The 19,208-nt window shown below is 47.0% G+C and overlaps 2 protein-coding genes across 2 annotated transcripts; both read right to left on the reverse strand.

Annotated features, from left to right (window-relative positions):
• Positions 1 to 1,039: 1,039 nt before the first annotated feature.
• Positions 1,040 to 4,165, reverse strand: pithd1 (PITH (C-terminal proteasome-interacting domain of thioredoxin-like) domain containing 1). The gene is made up of 6 exons (XM_084455624.1): positions 3,860 to 4,165; positions 3,385 to 3,428; positions 3,192 to 3,269; positions 2,471 to 2,575; positions 2,171 to 2,279; positions 1,040 to 1,399 (listed from the first exon to the last, which is right to left on the reverse strand). The coding sequence occupies exons 1-6, from the start codon at positions 4,052 to 4,054 to the stop codon at positions 1,298 to 1,300; spliced, it is 633 nt and encodes a 210-aa protein (XP_084311750.1). The 5' UTR covers positions 4,055 to 4,165; the 3' UTR covers positions 1,040 to 1,297.
• A 1,405-nt stretch (positions 4,166 to 5,570) lies between these two features.
• Positions 5,571 to 15,452, reverse strand: eloa (elongin A). The gene is made up of 12 exons (XM_084455074.1): positions 15,347 to 15,452; positions 14,151 to 14,207; positions 13,268 to 13,380; positions 9,094 to 9,671; positions 8,499 to 8,821; positions 8,220 to 8,334; positions 7,839 to 7,991; positions 7,425 to 7,522; positions 7,022 to 7,202; positions 6,564 to 6,693; positions 5,815 to 5,966; positions 5,571 to 5,705 (listed from the first exon to the last, which is right to left on the reverse strand). The coding sequence occupies exons 1-12, from the start codon at positions 15,416 to 15,418 to the stop codon at positions 5,644 to 5,646; spliced, it is 2,034 nt and encodes a 677-aa protein (XP_084311200.1). The 5' UTR covers positions 15,419 to 15,452; the 3' UTR covers positions 5,571 to 5,643.
• Between the last annotated feature and the right edge of the window lie 3,756 nt (positions 15,453 to 19,208).

Genomic DNA, 19,208 nt, shown 5'->3' on the forward strand with positions numbered 1-19,208 from the left:
CTTTCTCGCGCTTGCTTTTAGCTGGACAGTGCACCACTCACTCCCCACTGGTCATAAATTGTATTTTTTGAAACCATATTAGAACTAATAGTATTATTCATAAAAACCCTTTTCAGGTCAGAAAACCCTTAGAATTCCAAACAGAAACTTACAGAGCTGAAAAGGAACGTTTTTATACTATAACATTTTTTTCAAAGGCTTATTATATTTTTACAAATTGTTTATATAGTATATTTTTGTTTTTAGAGTCTATGTCTCTTATAAATATACAGGCCTCCCAATTCATCTTTAATCTTTTAATATGAACACCATCTCTTTTTTTGCCAGCTACTACAGCCTTCTTCACCTTACAGTACAAAAGCTTGCACATTCAATCGCTGCCACTAGGCTGCCGCAGACCGCAATGTGAGACTGCATTAATAATGCCATGAAATAATGAACAAAATAGCACTGGTAGTTGAGGGAGGTAATGAAAAACAAATCTTAGGTCAGCCCATCCTGAAAATAAATCTGGTTTACTGCTTATGTTGGATCAGAACAAGTGGAAAACCTTGGTGTGATTTCAGTCACGTTGGTTAGGACAAAGCAGATAGTAGCGTCATTTTAGAATACAGTATGCCTCATTCATGGCTCCGATGGAAGAAAGGCAGGGTGGGAGTTAACTCCCACTCTGCAGGGGACCTTGAAGAGTTTGAGGTTGGATCTCAATGTTTCCTTTCTTTCTCTCTCATCTTCTCACAGTGCAAGGGAGAAGAAGATCCACAGGGAGGAATCTTCTTATCCAATATGTTGAGAGGGTGGGTAGAAGAGAGGAGGCAAGGAGAGAGGATGCAAGGAATGAAGAAAAGTGCACTGCCTGTTAGATTTAACCCGAGTTTGCTAAGACAAACTGTCATATGACAACATACCACTAGGTGGCACAAAGAGTCCAGAGACTGCAGCAGTCTGCATCCACTTCTGTAGCTTTATCCCATACACTCTTGGTGTACGCAATGTGTTCATTTACCAAACAAAGACTTAACTGAGGTCTGTTACCCTTCAATCTTTATTGCCGTAAACAAAGAGCGGTTACAACTGAACACATCTGGAACAGAAGCGCTCTGTGATCCAGTGTCAATCGTATACTCGTGGCCATACCTGCACTACCATCGAGCAAGTCACTGGTTTCAAGACCTGTGCTCCACACCTGGTTAAATTCACACTTTTACCATTCACTTTTAACCCACGTTAGTCGGCCAGTCACTGTGAGTCTCGCACCTCTCCACCCATCTCTCCATCACTCTTATCCTTCCATCGTTCAGGAAATGAAATTCGTTTGTGGGATGATGGTTTCAACTTTGTGATCTGCAGGGTTTGCCGAGGCCTCGTAGTTACAGATGGTGACTTCATGTCTGAAAGCCTGTGAGGGAGGGAGAGAACAGAGAAGGAAAGAGAGAGAGAGAAATAAGAAGAGATCATTGCTGTTTCCCAGACTCAAATAAACCCCTCTTTCTAAACAACCCAAAACGTATGCTTTTCCTATCCCCCACCCTACCCCCGACCCCTGCCTCTACCTGCACCCAGGCACACTCACGCACACACAGACATACACCAGTCCTGGGCTCAGATCCCCTTCCCCTCACCCTCACCCGGGTCTGTATCCTTTTCCTACCCCCACCCCTGCCTCTATCTGGACCCAGGCACACTCACACAGACATACACCAGTGTTTGCCATGTCTCTCCCATTATGTTTTTAGCCCTTTTTGCTCTGAAAATGTTATTAATTGTAATTTATTAATGTATTTATTGCTCTATAAATGTTCTTAGCCATTGGACAAAACATACTCCAGGAGTTGCTCGATCGTCTTGTTGAGAGGGGTCAGGGAAGAATTTTTACAGCTCACTTTTCTGGCCCCTGGGTGTAACTGTTTTTTTGCTTCCCTCTGGAATATGTAGGGGTGGGACCTATGCCCACCTCCCTTGTTCTCTGTAAAGCGCAATGTGTTACCTCTGTGTATTAAATGCGCTATACAAATAAAGCTTTGATTGATTGATTGATTGAAATGCTTCATTGTATCAGTTAAGAAAATGCTGTGTTGTTCAGCATAGACATCTATAGTATAAGCAATAACCACAAGCAGAGGGTAATAGATAGTATACTTTTCTGGGTGGATCTCATCATGGTACTCACCACAGTGTATTCTCCTCTGAGCCCTATGTAGAAGACCTTCGTGGACTCTGAGCCAAAGTTCTTTGATATATGAATGGACAGGTGTTCCACGTTGGAGAAGCGGGCGATCCTGAAAACAATAGAAAGTAAACATTTTATTTGGAGAATCCCCCTGTAGATGGTTTATAGGTATGTGTGTGTGTGGTGTTCATGGCTGTTTCCAGTGGGAGAATGACAGTGTCAGAGCAGAGGTGAGAGGTCAGTGTCTAGGGGTCACACTGGAGTTGAGGTGAAGTTGTGTTTGTCGTCTGTTGTTCTTACTTAGTGGGGTACTCTAGCTCTGCTAGAGGGTCTCTGTTGAGGCGAAAGGCTTGCTCTGGCTCCCTGCCTGTGTCATCAAAACACATATTGGGGATGTTTTTGTACCTGTAAACAACAAAAATAAAAACAATACAATAAGCACCAAACAGACGGCCACGCCTACACCGCCTCTGAGGATGAGAGGATGAATGAACGTCATACAGCATCAATCACAACATCCTATTCATGTTCCGGTGTTACCATTTCAGTGCTACTGGGCTACTGGGCTGAGCAGTATTGGAGTGCTTTACACGGTCACGGCTCTTCTCTGTCCTGGCCCCACAGTGGTGGAACCAACTGCCCACTGACGTCCTGGCCCCACAGTGGTGGAACCAACTGCCCACTGACGTCAGGACAGCAGAGTCGCTGCCCATCTTTCGTCGCAGGCTCAAAACTCATCTCTTCAAGAAGTACTACCACGATCCTCCCTCTTAAGCACCTACTGTATTTTAGATTGCTATTCTTGCACTTTGCCTTCAGCAATAGATTATGCTCTTAGTCACTTGTTTTAGAAAGGAGATGCACTTGTGAGATCTGGCAAGTAGTAGTACATTGGCTTTTCCTACGTTAAATGCAATTATTGTAAGTCGCTTTCGATAAAAGCGTCAACTAAATGACTAATGTAAATGTAAAAAAAAATATATAATAAAATAGTCCAACATGATCACTACGAGCCACTCACAGTCTCATTTCTGCAGGGTGCGACTCATCATCTTCACCGGCGATGATGATCCCTTTCAGTTTGACGCTGCCAGTAAACCTGAAAAAAGGCATGATTAGTAGAAGCCGCTGAAACAGAAGGTGTATGGGATGCGTTAGGCTAAAAGTGCTCATGCGTAGCGAGCATACACGCAGGCAGATCATGTTCTTCTTACGGGATGTTGAACAAGAGCTCCTCGTCAGCATCACTCTCCACAAACTGAAGCAAGAAAGAGGGGACCAATTTCAATGTAATTCAACATCAATTTCAGAAGACTACACTTGTCACACTGATCACGATGAGCGTGAGCTAGGCGTCACCAAGCCTTGAGCATAACTGAGCCATTGCAGTACGTTAACAGTATTCACATTTCAGAACCAGCTTTACGCACTGAAGGGTGCATCCAGTTATTTAGATGTATACTGTAGCTACTGTGCAGCAGTAGGCCTACGGCGGCAGTGCTCTAAATTAACGATTGATACAGGGGTGTGTGTACAGGGCGTGTACAATTGATTAGCTGTGCTGCGCCAGACTGGGAGCTGTTACAGAAGAGTTACACAGCTAGTTTGAAGGTAGATTCTACGACACAGTGGACCACCTACAAGAGCAAGATCCAGCTGAATTCAACCGGAGATATACAGTCCGGCTACCTTTTCACGGTCTCTCCGCTGATCCCAGGGTTTGAAGACGAGCTTCCCGTCCCCGTCTCTGCTCTCGTTGAGGCACTGCAGTTTCTCGGTGTCAATGCGTTGATACAGTGCGTACTCCAGGCCCCTCTCCGCGGGCTCGTGTTCTCCTTCACAGCCACAACCGTGGCTATGCCCGCCGCCGCCGTGACCGGACATTGCAGGCACTAGAGAATGACTGCGCTTGTTAAAAGTTTTTAGATATCTAGTCAGAGAGGAGGCTGTAAAATCCTAGCCAAGATGCAGCAAAGTGAACTCGACTATTTTCACTTCAACATGTTGGAGAGAAGGAAGAGTAGAGTATTACGTGTTAGCCAGGGCCAATCAGAAATGACGTTCAGAGGCACGACATCGACGTGCGCTGCGATTGGCCTGTATCCGTGACTAGTGTAGCCTATCGCAGCCTCTGGCACAGACTAGCCAGACTAGCTAAAGATGAAGTTTGCAAAGTGTATAGGGGTTGTTCCTTTTAATTTTATAATGATTCAACAAACAAACCTTATTAAGGGCAAAAAGTCAATTTTATTAAAAATGTCCATATAACATTTATTAAAATCTATTAAAATTACTATTTTGATCCACTTCCATTTGGGTCCAGGAGGTTCAGGGGAATCCATGTCCCAGAGAGTTGAAAATAAATACATCATCCTAGTCAAGCTGCAGGGTCACTTTCTCGCACTCTCTCCATTTTTGTGTATCTTCCTTGTCCTGCACTCACTCTGTTACTAACTCATCACAGTGAACCAGATAAAAGTAGGGATGCACGTCGTTCAACACTGAACACAGTAGGAAAACATGTTTGTGGATGCGCTGGAATAAAAGAGCTAATATGCACGGAACGTGTACACAGCATTTAAGTCTTAGGATGCTTTATGTCCTCTTATGTGACAGGTAGCATAATAAAACTGTAGATTTATGTGCAAGAGTCCTACTGTATGTATGTATGTATGTATGTATGTATGTATGTATGTATGCATGTATGTATGTATGTATGCATGTATGTAGTGTATGATGCCCATTTTTACTCGTAACAGATGCCTATATTTGCCTCAATGAAATGTTTACTTGCTTGTTTTTGTGTATATGTTTCAAGTGTGTGTGTGTGCGCGCGCACACGTAATCAAAACTAAAATTATGGAAATATTGCATGTTTTTTTCCCATGTTCCTATCATCATCAGGTAGGGGTTGGTGGAACTCCCATAATTCAATGAATAAAAAAAAGAAGAAAAATATAAAAGAGCATAGCTCCTACACCGATCAGCCACGACCCACCTAATATTGTGTAGGTCCCCCTCGTGCCGCTCGTTCTGACCAGTCAAGGCACCAACTCCACCTCTGAAGGTGTCCTCTGGTATTTTGATTTCTGTATATATTTGTATCCAATGTATATTTGTATCTACTGTAAATGTATATCTGATTGTTAGTTTGTTGTCTTTGATGATGCAGCGATGGCAGTGCAAATTCCCCTCAGGGATCAATAAACTACACTACTACTACATTACACTATTGGTAGTTTATCACATTATTAGTTGCTACAGGGCTATAAAAGACTATGATATTTTGGGGCGAATTATTTCCATATGATTTTAAAAACATTTGACGGGTCAGAGCTTTTTTGAAGGCGTAAGGGGGACCCACCCACTATTAGGCAGGTGGCTTTAATGTTGTGGCTGATCGGTGTACAATCTCACTTTCTCTCCACTCACTCAATACAATACATTCAGTCTCTCTCTTTTTTTTTTCCTAACTATCGGCGGGAGAATCTGTTCTTGAAAGCTTTGATAGTTTTGGCCATCATAGGGGCAATTTCTGTAGGACAAAGAAAGATGCAACTAATTAACAGCAGAACATCATAAATATACCCAATCCAGAAATGAGTTCTAGATGACTCAACATGCACGCACACACGGATACTCACTTTTGACCTGTGGCTTATCTCTGGAGGCGTTTGGGCCCCCTCCACTGGACCCTGAGGAGCGGGAGGCCTGGGGGGGGCTGTAGTGGGAGGAGGAGGAGGAGGAGCCCCGGGTGTCAGCAGAGAGAGAGCTGTACGAGATAGCTGGCCTGATCCTGAAACACAGGGAGGTGCAGTCCCGTCAGAGTGTGTGTGTGTGTGTGTGTGTGTGTGTGTGTGTGTGTGTGGACAAACATAGTTTATCATCATAAATCATAGAGAGGTACATCTCAAAATAATAACATTATCATATTAGTGAATATTCTGATCTACGTTAACTTGTGGTATAGATGTGGTTGTATCTGTTGTCCAGTGACTACAGATGAAAACTAGCTTTCTTGGCTATCTCTGGTACTGTATACTATCTGAAGTTCGCATTAGTAATGTTGAGTAATCTGGGGGTTACAATTTACAATTTGTTCATTTAGCAGACAGTCATCCATAGCGATTTACAATGTTTTGAGCTATTGTTGTGATTAAGAACCTTAATCTGTCTAGGGCGCATGGTGGGCAATGATTGTCAAGTGGCCTGGTCTTCAACCAGCAACCTTTCGGTCAATGGTCAGATGCTCTAACCACTGGGCTACCTCCCGCCCCCGATAACAGTTGGCATTTGTTATGTTGGATAATCCAAGGTTGGCATTAGCAAGGCTAACATGCATTGTGTTCAATGTTTGGTGGTGGGATATTGTCCAGTATGGCCAGGTACTGACTTGATGGGGGCCGCGGCCGCAGTGGAGCTGGCGGTGGACGAGCTGCTGGTACCAAACTTCTCCTGTCGTCGTTTGACATCCCGCGGCGGTTTGGCAGCCGAGTTCACGAACGCCATCTTCACCTGTCGTCCTGGAGGAGAACACACATCCCATGATGTTATCGACTTGATTTCAGCTTCATAGGATCTCACCTGTGTCCTTCCTACTCCCACTCTCAGTTCTAGGATCATACTCGCAGCTGACTATACTCAGATATGGCGAGACCAGGGAACGAACCCCGGTCCCCGGCGGGCAGCTGCACCGAAACACTGCTCTGCGTTTCTTAAACTGTCAAATGATTATATATTTATGCAGGCCGTTTTAATAAGTCAAAACACAGGTGGGAAAAGTGCATAGACTACAAGATTGTGTGCGTTGCCTACTGTGTAACTTCACAAAATTATCAATTAAAATCACACCTTTGGGCTTGTTAGCGTGGGCGGAGCTAATGTTCTGTGTGAGCATGCGCAGACGTTCCTCGCGCTCTTCGTGGAGACGCAGGTACATCTCCCGCCACGACTCGTACTCCTGGGGCGACGCTCGCTTGAAGTCCCGTTGGCAGTGGCGCAACCACAACTCATCAGAGTCCTCCATGAAGCACTTGGGTGGGGGGGGGGGGGGGGGGGTTTGAGGGATTTAAACAGCGTTATGCACTGTATATTGTTATGACGAATAACTGAGACCAGTGTCAAAAGTCCAAACCAAGTGTGGAAAAAGTCAAGCGTGTGCGTGAGAGTGCGTGTGCGTGAGAGTGCGTGAGTGTGAGAGTGCGTGTGTGTGAGAGTGCGTGTGTGTGTGTGTGTGTGTGTGTGCACACGTTACCTGATTGCACTGCTCTATGCGGTAGAGCTGCTCAGGTGTACAGCGCTCCAGAACCGGTTCCAGGATCTCAAAGGGTACCCCTCCCACCTCGTCGATCGCTGGACAAACAAAGAGTGCATCTCATTATGCACTGAAACATAAGTGTGTGTGTGTGTGTGTGTGTGTGTGTGTGTGCGCGTGCGAGTGGTCACATTTAATTACCCATTGTCAAGAACAGTTCAAAGAAAAATTGTGACCCGTGGGGACATTTGAAAGGTCCTCACAAGTTCAGGGTTAGCGTTAAGGGTAAAAGGTTGTTTAGGGTTAGGCTTAGGGTTTAGGGCTAGGGTTAAGTTTAGGCAGTCGCCACAAGGATAGAAAAATGTAGTGTGTATGCGTGTGTGTGCGCGCATGTGTAAGCATCACAGTACTCACAGTCTATGTTATTTTGCAGTACTCTGATGCACTGTTCATAAAGACTCATCATCTTGGGTAGGTAAGTGGTCTTGGAACCAGAGTACACCGTCATCTTAGAGTTGGAACGTCTCCCTGTGAAACCGGCGTCCTCCTCGTCATTTGCCACCGGGACTATCGATAAAAGGGAAGAATGTCAGTAGTAAGAATTGGCTGACAAACAGGAGAAACAGGTTTAAGGTCACAACAGTGATGTTTACATTTATAACTGCACATTGTAACCTGTCCAAAATGCACTGACAAGTCTATGACACACACACACACACACACACACACACACACACACACACACACACACACACACACAGACACACACACAGACACACACACAGACACACACACCTTTGCGCCGCTGTGGGGAGAGGGGTGTGAGGAGATCGATAGAGGGCAGGGGTCTGTAGTTGGGCTGGATGGCTGGCAGAGGGATGTCCGGCAGGATGGGGGCAGCCTCAACCACCTGGACGTCCACCAACCGACAGGAGGGAAAAGAACATTTGAAAACAAGAGCCAGAAAACGAGCACGCTCGTGATGAAATTAAAATGACAGGGCAACCTATAAGCTCTGCAGGAGTCTGTGAGGATCACTAGTTAAGTGCCAGATGACCGTACATGTGGGCTTACCCTCCTGCGTTTCTCAGGTACTGGGGACGCTTCCATAGGTGATGGGCTGGGCTCTGGTCTCTTACTGCGGGTCCCGTTGGCCTTGCTGGGCTTGGAGGAGGAAGAGGAGGAAGAGGAGGGAGTGGAGGCCGGTGTGTGTTGGGAGGCGTGCGAGGGCCGGCTGCCACTGGGCTGTGTCGTCGTCGTCGTCGTCTTCTTCTTCTTCTTGGTGGGCGTGGGGGCGTCATACGTGAGGAAGGACTCAAAGGACATGGTGGGGGCGTCAAAGTGCTCGTCGCCGTCCAACTCGGCCGCAAGCGAGTCCCTGTGCTCTCGTTGCCGCCCTGGTTACAGAGGGATGGATAAAGTGGGACACAATCCATGATTTAAAATTAAAAGGATGACGCCGGTGAGATATCATGTATTGCGAAATCCGTTAACAGAGAAAGGGATTGAAAATGTGCTCTCACCAACCTACAGTACCTCTATATAATCAACTTCATAGAACAACAGAGTACAGTAAAACACCACAGCTTTGCAAACAGGTTTCCCTGCTCCTCTTGCGCTATCACAGAGCACATCACAGTGACACCAGCAGCAGGCGGTTCCCACTCACCATCACTTCCACTTCCCCCTTTCTTCTCCTTCCTGCTGTCATGCGGGGTGGAGTGGCGACTGTGCTTGGAGGCCTTATGAGCTCCGCTGGGCTGCGTCTCGCTCTCTGCACTGCGCTTCTTCCCCTCACTGCCGCCACCGGCTCCGCCTCCCCCACCTCCACCGCTACTCGTCTGAGCGTGACGACGTCGCCGCTCCTCGTCCCGGTCCCCGTGGCTCCTGCTCGGTTCTCGGTGAGGCTTGGAGTGGCGGGCCTCCTTCCGAGGCGGAGGGCTGGGCTCCGGCTCGGGTTCGGGCTCCGGGTCCTCTTCAGGGTGGCTCTCGTAGCCCTCGGACTGGTAGCCCCCTCTCTGCCCCCCCCCGTGGGAGAGCTGAGGGGGGCTGTAGCGGTGCCGGGGTGGGGGCGGGGAGGGGGAGTAGTTGGTGCGGTAGCCTCTCTCCACCTCCATCTCTTCCTCTTCCTCCCCCACGCGAGGAGCTATCACCGGGGACGGCTCTCGAGCTCGCTTGCGGCTCGCATTGCTCCCCACGTCGCTGCGAGAGTTAGAGTGTGACCGTTCCTCCCTGGGATTGCTGGGTCTGTGAGGCAGAAGAGGGATGACCCATGTGACATTTGGAGTAGTACATTGTGGTGACATCATCATGCTGACTCACCCTAGCATCAGCCACTTGAAACATTTACATTTTAAGTCATTTCGTGTACGCTTTTATCCAAAGCAATTTAAGCCTTGGATACACTAGAATACTTTCACAATCTTAACAGATTATGAAATGACTGGGAGTATAGGCTACACTAGACGACTGGCTTCTGATGATTTTTGTATGACAACTGAAAAACTGGGTATCGCACATTTAACGACTGGACCAGGTGATGACGAGTTTACACTACACGATTGCATCCAGAATCTGCTCAAAAATAGCAAACATGTTTGATATGCTCCGACTCGGTCTGTTCTCATCATACACTTGCCGATTTAAATCTGTACCCCTCATACACTTACAGATTTCTGTGCCAAATTGCCACTCCGACTACCCCCAACTAGTGCAGACTGCTGCTGACTAGGACAGACTCGGCAGGATTGTGAATCATGTATAAGATCGGGCATAATATCTAGAGTCTCTAGAGAAACGTTTTTGAAAGATTTTTCACGGTGCCCACCCACATCCATTGTATGAACAAAACGGTGGTAGAGCAATTATCAGACTTTCTCAAAAGTGCTAGTTTTGTCAACGTTTTGATCTGAACCATTGTATATGATCATAAGTTACCTTAAAACAAGGCTAAACATGCCTTTTCCCTTTACTACTCCTTTAAGAGATAAAACCTTCATGTGAGTTCACTCATGTCCACATTCAGTCTCCGACAGCTAAGGCCCACAGGGCCGAACGGGTCAGCCGGGGGGAGGTTATCCGCCTGCGCGCTGGTAACCAAAGGTCCCCGTGCAGGAGAATGGACAGGGTCGGTCCGCACCGGCAATCTCGCAGTCCGTTTACTGTATGAGTGATCCATGCTCGCATTCATCCCTGGACAGGCCAGGCCCACAGAGGCCAGGTGGTCCGGATGAGGATGAAAAACCTGCCCGTGCGCTTGGGACACACGATCTCTGCGCAATTGGAGTGGCCAACCCCGAGAGAAGTTGACTAATTTCTGCCAGCCACGGTCTGCCCGACCAGCGTGGCGCAATCAGAATCAGCGACAACGCCTGCTCCCGAACTCTGGTCAGAACCCGAGATCAGGTCAACTGGGGGGAAAGCGTATAGTAGCACGTTCGGCCACGGGTGAGCCAGTGCGTCTATTCCAAGGGGAGCATCGTTGTTCAGAGAGAAGAAAGGGGGACAGAGCGCGTTTGTGCTTGACGCAAAGAGATCCACGGCCGCTCTGCCGAACCTCTCCCACCTGTGGGTGGAGAGCCCATTCTCCATACTGGGGATGTCCCCTGGAGAGCAGGTCTGGTCCCCAGTTCAACTCGCCCGGGACATGGACTGCGCACAGAGGCCAGATGATGGCTGCACCATATCAGGAGCTCGTGTGCCAGTCTGCACAGAGCCAGAGAGCCACCCTGACGATTGATGTATGCCACTGTGGTCGTGTTGTCTGACTAGAACATGATGACCGTGTAACCAGGGGAGGAAATGCTGCAGTGCTAAAAACACTGCCCAGCAACTCGAGGTAGTTGATATGGGCTAGGCGGAGTTGTGAGGACCACTGCCCATTCACCGCTTTGCCCTCGAAAACCACGCCTCATCCCCATAGAGATGCGTCTGTTGAGACCACTGCTCTGGTCGAAACTGCTCCCAGGGGAGAGCCCAGATCGAATAGATTGGGGTTCCTCCATGGGGTTAGGGCCAAGATGCATGTCTGACACACTCACCAAGCAAGGCAGGTGATGACAAGGGTAGAGGTGCTGCCCTCTGACCCGATGCTGAAACCCTCTCATCATGAGTAGACCCAGCAGAAACATCGAGATGGCAGATGCCATGATGCCTAGGAGACGTAGACACACCCTGAACTGGACCCAGGCTCCTACACGGAACTGGGCCAGACACTGCCTGAATAAGAGAACACGTCTCTCTGACAGAGTAGCTCGTAACGTTTATACCAACGTTAGAATTGAGCCGGATCCCCAGGTATTCTATTGACTGAGCCAGCACCAGCGAGCTCTTGGCCACGTTTATCCTGAATCCGAGCGCAGTCAGGTGCGTGCGGAGAGCGTCTGTGACTGCCTGTTCCCGTGACGGAGCACAGAGCAGGTAGTCATCGATGTATGCCAGGATTCGGATCCCTCTCAGCCTCAGCGGCTGGGAGGGCTGCTTCCACACATTTGGTGAAAACCCAAGGGGCAAGGCTGAGACCGAACGGGACAGTAAGGTACTCGCAGGCTACGCCCTGATAAGCGAATCTGAGAAAACGTCTGTGCGCAGGAATTATGCTTATGTGGAAATATGCATCCTGCAGGTCTATTGAAGTGAACCAGTCGTTGGGTCGAACTGAATGCAGCAGAACTCTGTTCGTGAGCATTCTAATCTCGTAACGTCGCAGATGACTGTTCAAGACTCTCAGGTCTAGAATGGGTCGTAAAATTGAATGGATTCTAAATTGGCCCATGCTACACCCCTCCACCAAGTTTCATGAAAAGCAGTCCGGCAGTTTTTGTGTAATTCTAGTACAAAAAATGAATGGCGGTGAATGGCCATGTTTCGGCAGCTCGTGGGCACGGCCCATCATTCGGATCTGCTCCAAAAGTGAATGGGTTCTAAGCTGGCCTGTGGTACACCCTTCCACAGAGTTTCATGAAAATTGGTGCAGTAGTTTTTGCATAATCCTGCTGACAGACGTACGGACGGACAGACACACACCACCGAAAACATTACCTCTCGCCATGCGCTGTCGCTGGGGCGGAGAAATACTCAGCTAACAAGCTAAACAATCTAGTAAGCTTACTCTACAAGTAGCAGGAGGTAAAAGTTGCTCATTTGGGGTCTACCCGGGGGTTCGTGTTTACATCGCTGCTGATCGGAGCTGGAGCCGAGAAATACCCGTGCCTACTGCAGAGCCGGCAGACACGGGACTGAATGACCAGTGTACCCTTTCACATTGAAGACTAAACCCAGACGTTAGAGTTTTTGGGTGACTGGAAAAAGGATATGGGATTCATGCATTAAAACTGCTTTACTGCTTTACAACATTCAAGTTTTAGGGGTGTTTTTGTGGTGGCAGTAGCTTGGGAAGTAGAGTAGCTGTCTGGGAATCGGCAGGTTCTCGGTTTGATTCCAGCTCCTGCCGGCAGTGTGTCGAAGTGTCCCTGAGCAAGACACTGAACCCCAAATTGCTCCCAATGAGGAGGCTAGCCTTGCATGGCAGCTGCCGCCATTGGTGTATAAATGTGTGTGTGACTGGGCGAATGAGAGGCCATAGTAAAGCACTTTGGATGAAAGCACCATAGCACCAGCATGTAAGTGCAGTCTATTTACCATTTTATGGAACAATAAACAAGAGCACAAACTTAGATATGGGCCTGTCTGAATACTGTCTGACACACGCCTCCCCTCCTATAGAGGGGTAGAAGGCTGCATTTTTATTAGTACTGATGCAGGGTCAATACCTCGGCATTTACCACATCTTCCAACCCCACCATTAGTAGTCCCTTGATGGCTCGGTAGGAAAGGTGGCCTACCTGTCTGCAGACTGTGGTACTAGTTTCTTCCACTTGGCCACGAGGGTCTTCGCGATATCACCAGCCAGGTCATGTTTCCTCAGAGAATTCACAGTTTTTCCAACTCCAGTTTCCTAATAACAAAACAAAAAAAGAATAGAAAAGAGTGTCAATAGGAACAAACTTGCATACATCGCACACAATGCCTCTAAAATTAGGGTCTTTCCCACCCCGAACCCTTCCCACCTCAACAGCAAAGCCATTACACACAGCAAGCATGTAACCTCAGCCCATTCTTCACACTGCTTCCATCAGACCGTGCAGATACACATGCCTGGCTAGGAAACACGCACGCTTTAGCAGGAGCTTTGTCTATGAGTGTAGTTCAGTGTCATGTCTCAGAGTGCAACACGTGTGCTGTAGCTAAACCCACATTCAGGAGCTCGGTTTGTGGTTAAGCGTGCAGCATACTTAACGCACTACACAAAGCAGGATGCATTAACAGGGATTGTACATCATAAAGCGTGGCGAGAGTGTTTTGAACATTGCTAGTTGTGACATTATTGGAAAACTCTCAGAGGAGATGGTACTTAAGAGCTAGCAATAACATTTCACTGCACGTCATACTATGAATGGAGTATGTGACTTAATATCATCCTGTTTCAAAAAAACTGAAGTTGTATTCAGGCTGCCTCTTAAAAAGCTCCCTAGTCAAATCAGTGACATGTGAGTAGAAAAACTGTGGTGGAGAGTAATCTGTGTATTCGCACTGAATCATATTTACTGTTGGATTAGACGATACATTGTGAGAGAAATATCACCGTTATCATCATCAGAAACACTAGCTACACAATGATACACTTTTTTTTTGTTACAGTTGGTTACACAAGTATCTGAATCTTACCACTAGGATATCCACAGTCATGGGAAGCTCCCCCAGCCTTTTGAGTGTCTTCAAGAGCTGCAGAGAAGGAACCAGAGGTGCAAACAGATCACAGGTGAAAAAGGTGACAAACATACAAACTCATACATACACTGATCAAACAAATGACATTTTGAATTAAAAATGGCTATTTTCACCTAAAGGTGACACATCTGCACCCGAGGAACATAAAATACAGCCGTTTGGGAATACTGAAGAGACAGCTAATATTGTGAGCATCTATAGAATAGGTCATTTCTCCCTGCAGCTCAATTCTGCACCCTTTTCCTGAATTCTCCCACTCCCCTCTTACACTGATTGACTGTCAGTCTCTGTTCAGTGCAATCTGTTGCTCAAGAGGTTTGAATGAATGGCAAAATAATGGAATAAGTACCATAGCTAACTTGGATGGATGTAGGCTACTACTACAACATTGGACCACAATGCACAGCAAAGGTCTTCTAAATGATGATGTGGTTTATGCACACCTAGGCCAAAGTCAAATGTATATGCCTGTGGTGCTTGGAACTAGAATGGACAATAACGTTTCCAAAACTGCACACTGTCATGGCGCTATCGAGATAATCTGTTGTCGTGGCCTATGTGAAGAGCTCTGGGGGCAGCTAACGTTATCCGTAACAGGAAAAGGGGGTTGTGTTTACTAAGTTGATCAGCTGACAGAAACCCACTGCTACATGTGAAACGGTGCTTGCTTTGTTCAATGGGACACAACGAAGTGCCCTTATTTACGGCAGACACGTAGCAGCAGTCTAGCCAACAGTGCGACAAAACCCAGGCCCAATGTTAGGCTAGCTAGCTACTGCTGTTGCTGTCACTCGATTCTGTGGTTGTGAATTTCTGCAACGTTTGCTAACGCTAGCTAGCTCGCCAGCAGGCTACATTGTGGCCGATTGGGGGGAAGGAACGTTTCCATAATGTTGTGTGTTCATGTTTAGCGGATTTGGCACGTGGGCACACACTATGGCCCGGGATTCATAACTCTGTTAAAGCACTCAAGCCTTACGATATAATGTAACCAAGCTAGCATATCCGTGACGTTATCTTAAAAAAGCAGTAGCAATATTTACGGAACCACCTGCCACGCGACAGTGCTGGGCCCTGCCTGGAAACGTTCTCATCAGATTGAGCTGCTCCATCCCGGGCCGTTCGGTTATTACCTTGCGAGGCTCTTGGTTCTCGGCGAGCCGAGACTGAAGTCTCTCCACCGTTTCGAGCAGGTCTTCCGCCATGTTTACAACTGGTACCCTGTGCCCGGAAGCTGCTTCATCGCTGCAGAGAGAGGACTGGCTCTGCCCTCCAGTGTCTGAGGCTTCACTCCCCGCAGCTCAATGATTGAGATTGACGGAACTACGTCACAGAACAGCTGACAAAGGAAAAAATACGGCATGTTATTTCACTGCCCTTGTGATATAGTCCTAAAGGATACATGGATTTAAATATCCATAGGCTATATACCAACAGGAACATGTGACAGAATTAACTAATTCCCATTAGTTCAATTTTGGTGTCTTTGCAATTGTCATACACTGTAATTATATATGACATTGAATGTAAGTGTGAAGACACTTTTTTCACTTTTATCAAGACCCTAGGATACTCTGCTTTCAACATCATGAAATTAAAACCCTGTTTTTGGCTGGACCGCAATTGACAATTATTATATATTGACAATAGCAAGTAAGCAAGTAAGTAAGTAAAACCTTATTTGTATAGGGCTTTTCACAGCACGGATGCACAGAGTTCTGTACAGGAATTAAAAAGGCAGTTTAAAAACAATAGCCTAAGTGAAGTTACACCATTGGTCGCCCGGATGAAGCTATGCAGATTTATGCAAATTGGCCATCATTTTGCAAACATCCACGACCCATGGTCCAGTGATATACTAGTTTTTGACCCCCGTGCCTGCAAACACAAACACACATACACACACTGTAGGCTACCACACACGCGCACGCACACACACACACACACACACACACACACACACAACTCACTACACTACTCCACAGGCTGAGGCAACCATTTAAACACAGAAACTTGACCACAGCATATTGGCATACAGGGGGTCAAATAGTGCCTCCTTCTGTCTGCCCAGCTCCTATGCCACCGGGAAGGGGTGGGGTGGGGTGGAACGTCCAGGGGGCAGGCTGGCTAGCCACATATGGTATTTTTGGTGTGTGTGTGTGGGTGGGGGGGGGGAGGGGTGCCTGTATTTGGAGATGTAGGTGGAGGGTTGGATGTTGGAAGGTGGGTTGGTTTGGGCACGTTTCATAGCCCTGGTTGGACCTGTGGTTCACTTAAACACTGGCGCCTGCACAGCACACTGACAGACAGACAGAGGACAGAGGGATAGAGGAAGAAGGAACGAGAGCAACCTGTGAGAGGAATCAACAAAACAGAAGGAAGACAACGAAAGAGAAACTAAGAAAAGGAAAGGAAGAAGTGCCAAGTGAGCGAGGAGCGAAGTGAGCAAGGTGAGAGAGGAAGAGTACCCTGGGACTGGGTTCTTTCCTCATTCTGCTTACATGCCTGTTTATCATCTTCCATTTGATGAGAAGAGTCATAAATATCTGTTAGATGCAAGCCAAACAGATAGAACGTACTGTGCATAGGTCGAACAGATAGAACGTACTATACATAGGCCGAACAGATAGAACGTACTGTACATAGACTTAACAGATAGAACGTACAGGACAGCTGCATTCTAGTATGTCACCAGAACTTTAAGAGCATTCGGACTACTACAGCTAACATCACCATTTCCAAAACAGGATCCTTAGTATACTGTAGACATGCTGTGGGCTGAAATGACTTGGACACACATTCACTCACACTCATTGCCCTAACACTGAAATAGATTGACATAGAATTGTACTAGATATAGGCCTAAACCATATTTGTACATCAAAACATTCCGTACAATGAGTATACCACTCTTCTGACAAAAAAACTAACAAACAAACAAACACACAAACACACACACACACACACACACACACACCATTCCTCACTTAAACAGAGTCATGTCAACTATGAATGGAAATTTTGAGTAGTAATCACCATTGGGATGTATGCTAGTGATACCGACCCTGGACACGGGTGGTGTGTGTGTGTGTGTGTGTGTGTGGGGGGGGGGGGGGGGGGGGGGGGTTGTAATCTATCTTAACTCCTGCCAGCCCCCAGCCTCACAGACGTACAGTTTTGCTCAGCATCTATTAATACCCTCTGGAGACAGCCGAAGGAATTCTGACACTGGGGAGGGGGAGGTGGTGGGACAGGACAGGAGGACGCATGGAGGCATTGTGTACTGCTGTGTGTGTGCGTGTGTATGTGTGTGTGTGTGCGTGCGAGTGTGTGCGAAGACACTGCATACCAGAATGTTGGGCTTGTTATTGTGTAGGAGCAGGCTTTGGAGTGCCGGGTCAACAGTGGTAAACAAAAACAGCTGGTGACTGAGCCAAGGATTATTGTTGTTCTCCCTGTCAGGTTTGTTTAGCTCCCACTCAGCTCCACTTCCCCCAACCACACATGTGCAACCTTTCCATGCCCTCTCTATTCTGGCTTACAGGATTGAGCCACTGCATACTACCACTACTGCATATTGTTATTAACATTCGCACGCTCCTTCGATTCTCTCCCTACCCTTCATCCCTATCTCATTATCCCTGTCCCTATCTCTGAACGATTTTAAAATAGCCCCTCTGGTCCAATGGACTGGGTCCATTCCACATATGGAGCGGGGGACAGCTGCTGTTGTTGCTCTGTCACATGAGACACCAGAGAGCTGACACTGGGACCTGGAGGCCGGAGGGGTAAAGGGTGATGTGAGTCGCTTAAGCAGGATGTTGCGACACCCCGGATAGAGAGCAAACACCAATGACCATGACCAACTGGTGGTGGTCACCATTACTGACTTGACCCCATTGAACAGGGAAAGCCAGGGGGAGGGAGCCAATTGAACGACAGGGAAAAGTGAGATGATGAGTATAACATATTTGAATCGTGCTGTGCGCAAACATGTAAAGCTGAGAGGCTGCATAATATGTAAGATGTTTCTGAGACCTGCAAATCTTCTAGAAATGAGCAAGAATCCGAACTCCAACTCCAAATTAAAATCTGACAACACTGCTCAAGTCAGAAATCCAGATAATGACATTTGACTGATTCAATCAAATGAAAATAACCTTCATATAGCACATTAGCCCTCAAAGGTATCTTGGTCCGAGGTTGCCAAGAATGACAGCTGAGCTGTGTCATCCCCTACACTGGGCTCCCTGGGAAGATAATAGCAACACCATTGCACTAGACTTCATCCATGGACCCAACAATAGAACCACACAGCACAGTGTACTACCACAAGAATGTCTCCCTATTAAAGTGCAGCTAGCTTAGGTGGCACAGGCTGCTGCTAAGCTACACTCAAATGCCCCAAGAGACCCCCCTCTCCAGCCATTTATGTGCTGTCCCTTCTCTAGTCCCCATCATTGACCCCACCATCATCTCTCCATAAAGTGAGAACATGCTAAGCGCAAAGTATGGGGGTAACTGACCCATCCTTCTGCTTCTCTGTAGGTGATCATTCAACAGCAGCCTGGACAGAAACTGATCCAGGGTCAATTTCCACCAGGATTATGACCACAATGTTACGTTATCAACACACACGTGATAGCAACCCCTGAGCTCACATCTGTTGCTCTGGTAGGGATTGTTTACAGAGTAGCAAGTGCAGAATAGAGTGAAATGTACTCATCCAACTTGTCATCTAACTAAGCTATCTAGCGTTAACTCGGTTTCTAAATAGTAAGAGGCAGTTATATGAGACTACACAATTCAAAAGCATTTAGTCAATGTTCATTCATGCACATTGGCACATAAACTGTAAATATGAACCAATCATGATGCTTACCTTCATATATTTGTCACCATTTGCACCAAAGGTCAGCATCAACAAAGGTCAATGAGGAAATGAGACATAAGGACCAGAGTTGATCATATCTAAGAAAAACAAGCAATGAGATG

This window comes from Borostomias antarcticus, assembly GCF_949987555.1.
Source record: "Borostomias antarcticus genome assembly, chromosome: 21".
Taxonomy (NCBI): Eukaryota; Metazoa; Chordata; class Actinopteri; order Stomiiformes; family Stomiidae; genus Borostomias; species Borostomias antarcticus.